At 40.6% G+C, this 12,053-nt stretch overlaps 2 protein-coding genes across 2 annotated transcripts in view; both read right to left on the reverse strand.

The window, feature by feature from the left end:
- The window catches only part of LOC137173254 (contactin-associated protein-like 2), a 62,339-nt gene extending 61,760 nt beyond the window's left edge, over positions 1-579 (reverse strand). Inside the window, exon 1 of the mRNA XM_067577980.1 lies at positions 437-579. The gene's annotated coding sequence lies outside the window, so the exon portion shown is untranslated. The remainder of the gene's footprint in view (positions 1-436) is intronic.
- LOC137173806 (contactin-associated protein-like 2) overlaps positions 1-12,053 on the reverse strand; it is a 110,165-nt gene that overhangs the window by 17,834 nt on the left and 80,278 nt on the right. The window contains exon 11 of the mRNA XM_067578882.1: positions 437-593. Within this exon, the coding sequence (XP_067434983.1) occupies positions 437-593 (157 nt within the window). The remainder of the gene's footprint in view (positions 1-436; positions 594-12,053) is intronic.

Consider the following 12,053-nt stretch of genomic DNA (forward strand, 5'->3'; position numbering starts at 1 on the left):
AACACTTTTGAAGAAGAAACAAGATAATGACTATTTACCATTGTCAGGTGAAATACTGGGTCAAATTGATTTCTTTAGACAATAGGTCTACATGTGCCATAAAACCTCATGGCCAGATGTACTGTAGCGTTGGTGATGGAGAACCCTTGTAAAACTGAAGTGGGATGGATACAGCTGGATACTCAAAGGAGCATTAATCCCAATGCAGAGCAGAATGACGTAAATAAACAGATGTGCGGACTCAGCTGTGTGAATGTGTGACTGGTTGTGCTCTACTTCAGTGGGTGGATTTGGTGTGACTGAAAACCTTTCACTGCCAGCTGTTTCAGCAGGCTTTAACTGAACTCATTGCCAAACTGAAACTTTGAGGGAGTTAATCAATATATTACAAATTGTTTGTGCTCCTGCTGAACTTTTAAACAATAGTCTAACTTACCAGTATGCGCTGTCAGCGTCACAGTTGCAGTCGTATTTGGGGTCAGAGCAGTTCCTGTCGATGCCACAGGCACATTTCTGGATGCCAGGTCCCGAGCCCCCCCAGTAGAAGTGCTTCTCGCTGCCCCGGCCCACCCACCACGTGTAGGGGGTCCCATCTGGGGAGGCAAACACAAAAAACAACAAAGTAAGTTCCTTTCAAGAAAGAAAAAAACAGTTGTGTACCAATTGATTTTTCTGGCTGAATCAGTCTGTCCCTCATAGAGAAGTACAGCAGAGACAAAAACACAAACTTTTCTGAGTGCAATAAAGTTGTGTTGCTAAACTGTTGAAACTTCTTCCTATTACAAGTGATTAATTGTTAAATCGTTAACTGTTTGAGGCTTTTGTTGCATTAATGTGATTTATATTGACAACTAGCAGCTGCACAGTGAATCTAATTAATTTCTTTAATATGTTTTACACAGCTGGATGGTGAATTCCTTTGAGACTGGCAGGCACACTTAGTCACAGATCACGCCTGTGATTTTAGAGATCTCTTAAAACGCTGATTCAGGGCTGTATTTTAACACTCATCTTTTGCATTATTATATGTGAATCTGTGTGTATGCAATGAACAAGTTAGCATTGCTTGCTTGGTTGGTTGGTTGGTTGGTTGACAGACAAACGTGTTGTCGTGTGGCAGTGAAAGTGTGTTTGTTTTAATGAGTGGATAAAAGGTGAAGGATTGCTGCTTTTCAATAAAAAATGTAATATTGTTTTCTTTGCCTTGGATAACATGCTCTGGCATGGGACAGTAACTAGGCAGAGATAGGTGTAAATCTTTTGGTGCCTGGCAATATATCACAATAACAGCTGAGAAAATGAAACAATATTACGTTTCACTTCTTATTCCAGGAAAATAAGCAACGTTGTCAATATCGCTTTGTCAAATTCCATTAGAGACAATGAAATCTCCTGAGCCACATTTTTTACAGAAGGGGACTGAAGCAGACTTTTGATGCAGCGCAATTGCATTGAGATGTGTGATATACCGTATTATTATACTTTTGGATTTCAGAAGTAGAGCTAAACTCCAAGAGGAAGCAATAGATGTGTCTGTGTGTGTTTATATATATATATATATATATATATATTCTGTGTGTGTGTGTGTGTTTGGCCTGGGTGACATGTGGGTTTATTGTCCTCATAAAGAGAATTAGCCTCATCTCTCTTCAGGCCACTGTTCAGACAAGCCATTGTCAATAGGATTAACACTGCCTCCTCAAGGGACTTCCCAATCCGCTCCCTTTGAGTGTTCACGTATGTGTGTGTGTATGTGTGTTTGTGATGTTGCACTTCTATACGAGTGAGAACCAAGTTTGAGTTCAAGACCTTCACAGTTAGGTCAGTGAGGTCCCTAAACACAGCAAACTTGCCTCCTAACCCAATTAGTGCATACGTGATAAAACTGTGCCCATGTCATTGTCCTTGAAGCTGTTCTGCAGCTACTTTGAACAAGCTGAAGTGATAGCATGTGGGCCTAGTTGGAGTCCTTCTAAATTGAGTATAATTCTGAAGAAAACATGGATTAATGGATTAAAACAAGTCTTATTTTTTTTTACAAGAAATAAAAAACACTAAAAATAAAAAAGCAAACTGCAAAACTCCTGCACAGTATTTTCCTAAACTGCCAGTCCATGATCTATAGCTACAATAAATAAATAATCAACTGTCTTGCACACTTGCGCTGTTTTCCTCAAATTATTATTTGCAATATTTTGTGGGAAAGGGAGATTAAATAAGGATAGTGTGGTCAATGTGATCTGTTACCATTTTCATACAAAAAAAATCCAACTTGATCTTTTTTCATTACTTGTTTCTCAGACAGGAGAGGAGAAGAGAGAAGTGGTGTAGGAGTAACAGCAGGGCATCAGGTGGAATGGGAGTTATGTATTATGCCAGTTTAAGTCTCCTGTGTGATCCGGTTTAAGCTCTGCCAAAACAAACAACTGAGGAGTGGAGAGATGGAGGAGGATGAGGAGGAGGAGGAGGGTGAGGAGGGAGGGGGGCGATGAGAGAACGACAGCATGGGTGGATAGAGATGTGAGGGAGGAGAGATAGAATCACACTGGCAGAGGGTTCATATGGAGAGCCACGGAGAGAGGGCACTGCCAGTATGAGTGTCAGCGGCACGGCTGTGTGCGTGAGAAGGACAGAAGCACCACTAGAGTATGATTAGTCTTAAGAGCTGTATATGTGTGTGTGGATGCAACGAGAGAAACATCATAAAAACACAAGACAGAAGGATTTGAATCTGATAAGGTGCTGGAGTAAGTACTGGAGGGCAAAACATAAAAAAATTGTAAGGAGCATTAGATTAACTGGTAATACAAAAAAAAAATATAGAATGAAAGCGGTGAAAGATACATGCATTGTTTTGGGAGCACTGCTCAGTGGGACAGATGTGCACACCTGTTTACCACATCAAATGATAATTCCAGTGTATCACAACTTGGGTCTTATTTTATCATTTTAGCTGTAATTATATTAGAAATAATAAACTCAGTTTCGTAAAATCAGTCGGGGTGCTGCAACAATGCCAACCATCACAATGGTAAACTGTTTGACTAATTGGAAATCCTCCAAAACTCCAGAAATGAAAGAATGAATGAACGAAATTATCAGGACCACTACTTATGTAAAAATGTTGGAGACAATGAATGGAGAGCAAAAGGTGATTGAAATGTGGAATCATTTTTGGTACCGTGTCTTCATCTACTGAAAGCGATGTGGTGTTTTAATTGGTGCTTTTATACTCTTATATTGTTAAGTTGTCATTTACTTTTTTGAATTTATTATTATTTATCTCTATTCAAAGTCTAATGAATACTGTAGCTGTTTTTTTTTCTTTTTTACTACTGCTTTGTAAACTCTTGATCTAAGAAATAAATCCGAGAATAATTCCAAGAAATAGGAACTTTACCTAGTTATTTTTGGAGATCTGGGAATGTGGAAACATTGCTAAGAAGTAAGCTAAGGCCAGAAACACGAGCAGTCAGCTGATCATGCAGATTTTAAACAAAGACTCAGGTTAGCCAAACTATTACCCGCTCTGTCTATTGGAAATGACCGTTGCAGTTTACACGCTGACTTCCTCGTTCAACTTTGATCTACTGTACTTACTGTATGCACTGACAGTTCTCTTGTGCAATAAGAGACTATCATCAACATTCTTTGTGTGGTCACTTTCAGTTTTAACCCAAAATAGTGGTTTAATAATCTGGCTAAAGTGGTCTTCAGCTTACCGCTCGAATTTCTGTTGCTGAGCGCTGTTGCTGAGTTCTCAGATCCCAGCAATTAATTCGGAAAGTGCAATGTTATCATAAACAATAGATATGACGACCAGAACTAGAAAATAAGATCCAGAACAGAATGATCCTTTAAACCTCAAAGGATATATAGCTGAATTAATAAATAAACCTGCCATATTAGAATTTCTTGTCTGTGTCATCTTTATAGTCTCACTTTTTACATCTATTTTCATCCCTTCCTTTCTGTCTTCACAGCCAAATCCCCCAACAAACATGCTGAATGTTCACAGGAGGGGAGAAAATGACAGATTGATAATGCCTGGAGTTGTGTTCCTTTTGCGTCTTCAGGGACAGCTACACAACACTACTTATTGTGATGGCTTTATCAATCTGTTATTTCAACAACACACACGCAAACACTTTTCACACGCTCCTGCATATAGACACACTCACCTATTTATCTCTTTCTTATCCAGAGAGTTTAATGTTTACATCTTCATCATTTCTGCTGTATTTTGTGCTCGTATACCCCCCCCCCCCCCCCAAGCAAAGACAGATAGAGCAGTAGAGGAAAAGACAAAGACAGAGGAGAGAACAACGAGCAGGAGAGATATAGGCAGGCTGTGTGAGATAAGAGGAATGACATCAAAAAACCAACTTAATAACACCTTAATAATTGAAGATCATGCCTGAAGAAGAAAAAAAAAATCCTCCTGATTTACACATACACACACACACACACACACAGACATCAAATGTTGCTGTATGCTGTGCCTTGTTGGCTTTTGGGCATCATTTTACGGAAAATACAAAGATTAAAACATGCAATAAACTTGTAACAGTTCCCAATTCATCAGGTTTTTCATATTTTGTTGGCAGGGTGGCATAGATTTGATGAGCATCTGTGAATGTTTGACACTGAGTGTGTGTGTCACTTTCATATCAAAGCAAAGCAATGAGTCAGTTTTGATTTATTAAGCAATTACATGCTGGTTTATCTTTAAGACTGTTTAAGTGTGCTTCATCAGTCTGGGGAATTTTAGAGGTTTTGTCGGTGTGTGTGTGATGGTTGACTCATCTATGCTTGTTGAGAGTTACACCACCAGTGTTACTAGTACCTGAGTCATGATGAACAGGCAGATATAACAGCAGACTAGACCATGTCTCCATCACACTGTTGCACTGAATTCATTTTACATGTTTAAACACTGACTTTGGGTTTGACCCACAAAAAAATGTTATCTGTTGGGTGAGGGCCGGGAGATTTCAGGCCTGTACAGTAATGTACAAAGTGAGTGTTGAATGTCAAAGAGGGGAGCGAAGGTTGGTTGCTTCAAGCTTATCACAGATGCAATGAGATTTTCTGAGATTGGTCTGCAGTACACAGTTCTCATGTCCATAAAACTCATTTTATCTGTTACAAGTGCTCGTACCCAACACAACCCAGCACAAGTACCCAGGCCACTGTTAGTTTATATCATGGGATCACACCCCTGCCAGTCAGACCGTGAACTGAAAGGTCAGTGGATCCAAAATGGCACTCGACATGCTCAGTCGCTCATATCCCCTGTCTGGGAGATGATGGCTTTTAAGAAAGGTGGTCAGTTGGCGCTGAAATGCCAGAATGACATTCATAACCCATAGATTTGGCTTTCTCATAACCCAGGTGTCACCTTTTGGTGCTCACCTTTATTGGAGTCATTACATCTAAAATAGAGGTCATTACAGCCTCCTGTTTACGCTGAATTCCTCCTTTGACCCCGCTGAGTGACAGGTGTCTGTCAGTGGGCGAATGTACAGTAGGTACAAACACACAGGTGTAAGTACGCGCAGAACAGTTCATTTGCTCTCTACACTGCTCTCTAGGGAGTGTGAAAGTGAATCAATACTCTTCTTCTCTCTCCTCTAACAAGAACGGCTACTATTTCATTTAGAAAAAAAAAAAGCAAAGGCCAGAATAAGTTGTACGTATGCTGCCAACCCCTTGTCTTTGCTGTAAAAACACCTATCGGGAGACACATATCCTCCTTAACACAACAAAAACACGCATGCCCATTCACACACTCACATGCCCCCGCTCTCACCCTGAAGGGCTCTGGACAAAGACAAAAGAATTCCCCTGTATACACACGCATGCATACATTTTCTTGTTGTTTTTTTTTTTTTTTTTAACACAAAGTCGTGGATCAATTCGTCTTTGTTGGGTCGGTGCTGGTCTGTTCTTTGTTGTCATCATTTGTTTGCATTTCTGTTTGTTGTGCAGAGAGCCTGGTGTCTCCACTCTGCAACCCCTGGTCTTTGTTAGTCTCCTATCCTCTTAACATCTCTGTTTTTGTAGGGAGACTGTAGGGAGGCATATTAGCCATGCCCTAGGATCTCTCCTGAGAGCTACAGATAATGCAGCGTGAGTTTGTGTGTGTGTATATGAGAAAAAAAGAAAAGGGAGAGTTTTCGTATGCCTCTTGTCTTTGTCTCCATCCTTTTGTTTATCTATACAAATGCATGTGTGTCTGTCTAGTCTCCTCTTTGCTTGGCTCCTCTGTCTCTTTCTATTGTCTCAATCTTTCTCCTCTCTCGGACCACCTATCTGTCAATTTACTTTGAGAACCTCCCCTATGTCCTGGCCCTTCAACCATTTTCCCCATCTCTATTGCTCCCACGTATTTAGGCCTCTCTCAACTTCACGCTCCCCACCTTTTTCCTTGCTCTCTCATATCTTTTGGTCTCAGAGGTCTCTTTCTTTTTATCTGTCGTCCTATTATATCTTTCTACTTTCTCTTTGCAACCCCTGGATCTCTTGCTCTACCTACTCTTTCCTCCTCCCTCTCTCGCTCCTATCTGCCTTGCACACCTTTTCCTTGCATTCTCTAATCAGTTGGTCTCAGTGGCCTTTCTCTCTCTCTTTGCCACATATCTGTCCATCTATTCCATGTCTCTGTGACTCTTTCTTGGCATCTAATCTCTTTATGTTCTCATTAGTCCCGCTATAATCTACCCTTTAATCCATGCTAATTGCAAACTCCCCTTGCTCTGATCATGATCTGAAGCTGTATTTGAAACACATCCCGCCCTCCCCTGACTATCCCATATGGTTTGATCTGCAAAGGGCTTCAATGAATACCAAAATATCAAATGCCTGTGATCTGTTAGTCCTTGTAATTCTTTACCCTTGGTTGATTAAATGTCGGTGAAACACTCAGAGCAAACTTAAAGGTACCCTGTGGAGTTTTTGACCAGTGCTATAGACCAATGTTTTCAAGAGTGGGTTGGTATTTTGTTAGTATCTCGTGCACACACATGAGGACGCACATGAGTGGGCAGTGCAATACGCAGTCCTGCAGATTGTTTCACGCTATCGATGGTGATAATGTGCCAAGAAATGTAGGCATGTGTCAACAAAGTCAAGGAAGAAGGAGACTGCTAGTAAGCAAACATGTGAACAAATACGAACCAAATCAACAATGAACTGATATTGTGTGTGTATCCGAAGCCTGATATATTGAATTCCTCTGTGCCATAGACATCTGTTGTTGTCCAAAAACAACAATCTCATGACTTTGTGCCACGTTGTACATCGTAAATAACTTTAGTATGAAGTCAAAAGGTTGTGATATGTAGCACAACAAGCTAGTGAAGCACTGTAAACAGAACTGTGTTCCTGTGCATGCACAGTGCCATCGATTGTACAAGGAACAACTCTCCTGAGATTGAAAACGTGATCACTATTATCTTTGGAGCTGTTTCTAAACAAACTGCTCTACTCAGACTCTTCGTGCCGAAGGAACGTGTCACCCAGTGCAGCATTGTGGCTCACTGATGTGTTTTTAATAGTTTTTGGTCAACAATGGAGGTTGCTGGCACAGAAGAATACTAAATATCAGGCTTTGGATACACACAAAATACTTGTAAGTAGGATCAGTTCGTTGTTGCTTTGCATGTGAGATTTGTTCACAATAATTAGAAAAATAAAGTAAAATTGCCAGCCATATCCTTTAAATTCTTCCAAAAATCTGCTTTGCAAATGTTTTAAGGAGAAGTAAATGCATTCAACCTGTTTGCTGAGCCTCAAGGATACACATAATGTGTTTTGTGAGAAACAGTGGGTGCAATCATAACTTTGTTTACAAAACATTCCACAGGGCACTTTTAAATATGTCATTCATTCATAATGCTCTGTGCTTGCTGGTATATTTTATTGTAAAATATAACAAACAACCCACTGATCATTAAATCAAGCAATTGCTATATTCATTTCACAGGGACAGTTGTGTCCATTAGACAAAGCTGTCATTATCTTTAGTACTGTATTAGTTACCGCTAATGGATCTGAAATGCACTGCAATAAGCAAGAAATAATGAGTAAACCCCAGATTTCTCTCAAACTACCGCTTATATTTTGTTGCAAAAAACACTGATGTAGAATTCAGCAAGCACTTAATTTTGGTGGTGGAGGACTGAGGTTAAAGAGGAACAGAGCAGAAATGAGTTGGCTTTTGCCTGCGGTGCATGCAATGTCAGACGAGACATCTACGTTGTCTACATCAGAACACATAGCAGACAGGACGGGGAAGGATAATGAGTTATTTCAACAGTTTCTACCTGAGAGCACCCATAACGCGATCCACCTCCCTGACAGTTCTGAGGCCGAGCCTCGTTCCCCCGCCCGCTGTTCAGCACAGCGTTATGCTCTACTAAATTCACTCTGCATACCGCTGCACCCATCTACAACTCTTCACAGGTCATCACCGGGTGTATCCGGCCATTAAATGAAAAACACCTCGGAAAGAGGAGAGAGGAGGAGGAAGGGAAAATTAATATCAATGGTTATGCCCCTAATTGGCTTGTCTGCTTGATAAAGGACACAATAACCCGACTTCAGCTATTACCCCCCCCCCTTTCCTGAATCTCTATAGTATGCACTAGAGCTGGCACGTGTGCACATTCATTCACACAAACACGAGCACAAATGACGCAGAATATGTGCATGCACAAAACCCCACACTTCCAGCAGCCATTGTAACTGACAAAAGTGTGGGCTAAAGACCATAAACAACTATAATCATCATTACCGCAGGGTAATCTCAATCAGTGTGTGTGTGTCTATGACTATAAGTCAGATTTAGTACCGTGTCCCCTCAGGTCAAGGCCGATGGACAGATGTGTCATGAAGAAAATGGCTTCTGCTAAGACACACTCGTTTTTCACTCTGCTTTTTTACTCACACCATCCATCTCCCCTGCATATCCATCAGGCTCGTCATATGGACGGGGATACAGTGAACAACACTCATAATTACAGAGGAGGATGAACAGGGTATAAACAACTCCACTGAGGTGGGGGCAAAGAGGAACAGAACAAGAGAGAGAGAAAAAGTGAATCAGAGAGAGGCAGGTGGAGAGATGAGAGTTTGGAAAACAGGAAGCTAAAAAGGAGAAAAAGACAGAAAAGTCAGTGAGAGAGAAGACAAAAGAGATATTAAAGACTCAAGATGAGGACATCACAAGCGAGAAAAGACAGGTGACAGTTTCTCAGTGACATTTTGCTCTATTTGAATATGACACGAGAACAGTGGGAGTCTTGAGAAAATTCATAACTAAGTTGTGATTCACGCGGTAGTTAAAGGTAAATTGTCACCACTGAACTTTGACTATATTTTCATTAATTACTGTTTAATCAAGATAGGAAAACAAATAGGGCAAAAATAGTGCACACCGAGTCATACGTCAAGCCTTGCTGGCAGAAAAAACGCAAGCGCGGCTCCGATAATTACTCAACTTCGTCAAGGATGTCAGGAATGGACATTTTCTCATTTGCTCCTTCAAGTATAAACCTCCTATATTTTTTCTAAAGTCTGCTGAATAAGCGTGGATATACTGTAGCATCTCACCCACAGAGTTTGAGCACAGATTTGGATTTATCCCGCGCTGTCAAAGCAAACAGGATATCAAGCAGATGCAGCCGTAAACATATCCCTCTTTGAGTGTTAATATTTTCTTAGAGGAATAATCATTTTTGAAAATATTCATCAAGCCACACGACAACATGTTCGACACTCGGCGGCTGTGTTTGCTGCTTGGTAAACACAAACTCAAGAAGATTAGGATTATGTAAAGCACAAAGATCAAATGCACAAAAACCTGGCACGGTATGATTAGTTAGAGCCATATTGTTGTTACCAGCCACATTGTAGAAGAGTTTGTATTTGATGTAAATACTCTTCAGAATTAAATTTCTCAGCTGCTTTCCTTTCTAGTCCTCTAAATTTCCAGCTTTTACAACTAAAAGAGGCCTCATAAGTAGTCAGTTGATTGAAAAAATGTCAGTAAATGAATTAATAGCAAACTAATCCTCAGTTACAGCCGTAATTACAAACACCTCACACATCACAGTTTAGGACTGAGGAGCGAATAAGCCATAAACTGACTATACTTGTGTGCATACACCCACGCACTCAGGCATATACAAGCAGGCACGCACACACCCACAACAACAGTCTAAATTTCTTTCATGTTGCTGTGACACATAACAACAGAAACAAGTCTCTCTAGTGACTATCAATTGTCAAAGAATCCCTTGCTGGATTTTTTGCTTTGTATTACTCATGAAGGGGATGTGCATCCTGCTGACAACTGGGTGTAATGTTCATCATTGCACCACTTTGTTGTCTGAAGCGTGATGGATTTCAAGCTTTTACTCTTTAAGATGTTTTTTTTTCTTAAATTCTGACTCCCCCCTCCACCACCTTTTCCCTTTTATGGTCCAGCTGCGCTCCTATGCAAACAACAGCTACTCCATCTTCTGTTTTTTTTTTTTTTTGTCATACTCCCACATGGCATGATCAAATAATGCCTATGGAGACAAGAGTAAAATTTATATAAATGAAGAATGAAGACTGGGAAAGAAAGCAGAAGACATGTTGTCCACAAGCATCAAGGTGTGCTGAGGCCTGCCACTCTCTCTTTTGCTTTATTCCTGTCAATACTAATTTAAACACTTGGTGGTGGTATGGATATTTAGCTTAGCTTGTGGTTTAACCTTGGTGACTGTTTCTGAATGAGTCATCCTGTTATTTGTCATTACCGGCTCAAAAACCGTGACGAATAACAGGAGGCGACACAAAACAGTTAAAGCAAAAAAAACAACAACAACCCATTAATTTATTTGAAACAACTACAACAAGTGGGGTGCGCTCTTATAGTACTGGGAACACCGGGCCCAGGTGTTCCCAATAAACAACAACCTGACCACACCTGCTTGGCATCTGCAACACAAAACACAAAGACAAGCGGCCAGTCCAATAGCCAAAAGAAGTGGGGTTGTCACACACTAAAATAGCAAAATGTTCTGGCTTTGAAAGTATCCAGTATGTCTAAGTGTGTTATGTTCGCAGGATTTCATCATTGCATCAGCCTTGAGAGTTTCTTGTTTCTACAGTCAAAAACGCTGAGAGCCAGAGTGTTGCGAAGAGAAAAAAAAAAAAGGTTGGGCGGCTTTAGAAAGACATTTCAGAGGTATACACGGTGTCTTTCAAAGGAGAACAAAGAATAACCTCTGACACCCCTCTCTCATCCAGCCTGCTACATTCTTCTCCTCTGCTTTATTCCTACTCTGCTCTTTGTTTGCAGTCGATCCGCAGGTGAAGAGGTTGACCTCAGCGGGCCAGACACTAACCCGCTGGGCTTCTCCCTGAGCACACAAAGACCCAGTAACCTTATGTTTCTTATTCTACCTCTCTTACACACTCAATCTCTATTTTCAGCTTTGTCCGCTCTCTGAGCTTCTTTCTTTTTCCTCCTCTGGTATTCCCGCCTCTCCGTTCTCTCTTCCCATCTCTCCTTCACTACCCTGCTGTCTCCATCTTAGCTTGAGTTATTGATTTCTGTAAAGGTTGACTGCAGCTCCCGCCTTCCTTTCTCTTTTCTCTCACTCCCTCTTATTTCCTCTAGATCTTTCACCCTAATCTCCTTTGCCAAGTCTACTACTTTTACTATTTACCTTATTTTTTCCTTTAATTGCTCTACTTCTTTCTTACTCTGTTCCACCCATCTCTGCCTCTCGCTGGGAGACACAACACCAGGCAAAAACTTCCGGACTCCGACAGTCTACATAAATATGTCTGGTTCTTTGCGTCCCACTCATTCTCTATTTTGACCTAGCCTGGAAACAATGTGCTCATGTCAGTTATACTACACTGGACACAAATGATTTGGAAAACAATATTTTTTTTAAGATATGGTGAAGCATCAAATAAGAAGATATAAGTGTAAGAAGATATACAAACAAATCGTAGTCCATTGTTCCTACCAAACATAAAATACATCTTTC

Source organism: Thunnus thynnus, chromosome 21, assembly GCF_963924715.1.
Source record: "Thunnus thynnus chromosome 21, fThuThy2.1, whole genome shotgun sequence".
NCBI lineage: Eukaryota > Metazoa > Chordata > Actinopteri > Scombriformes > Scombridae > Thunnus > Thunnus thynnus.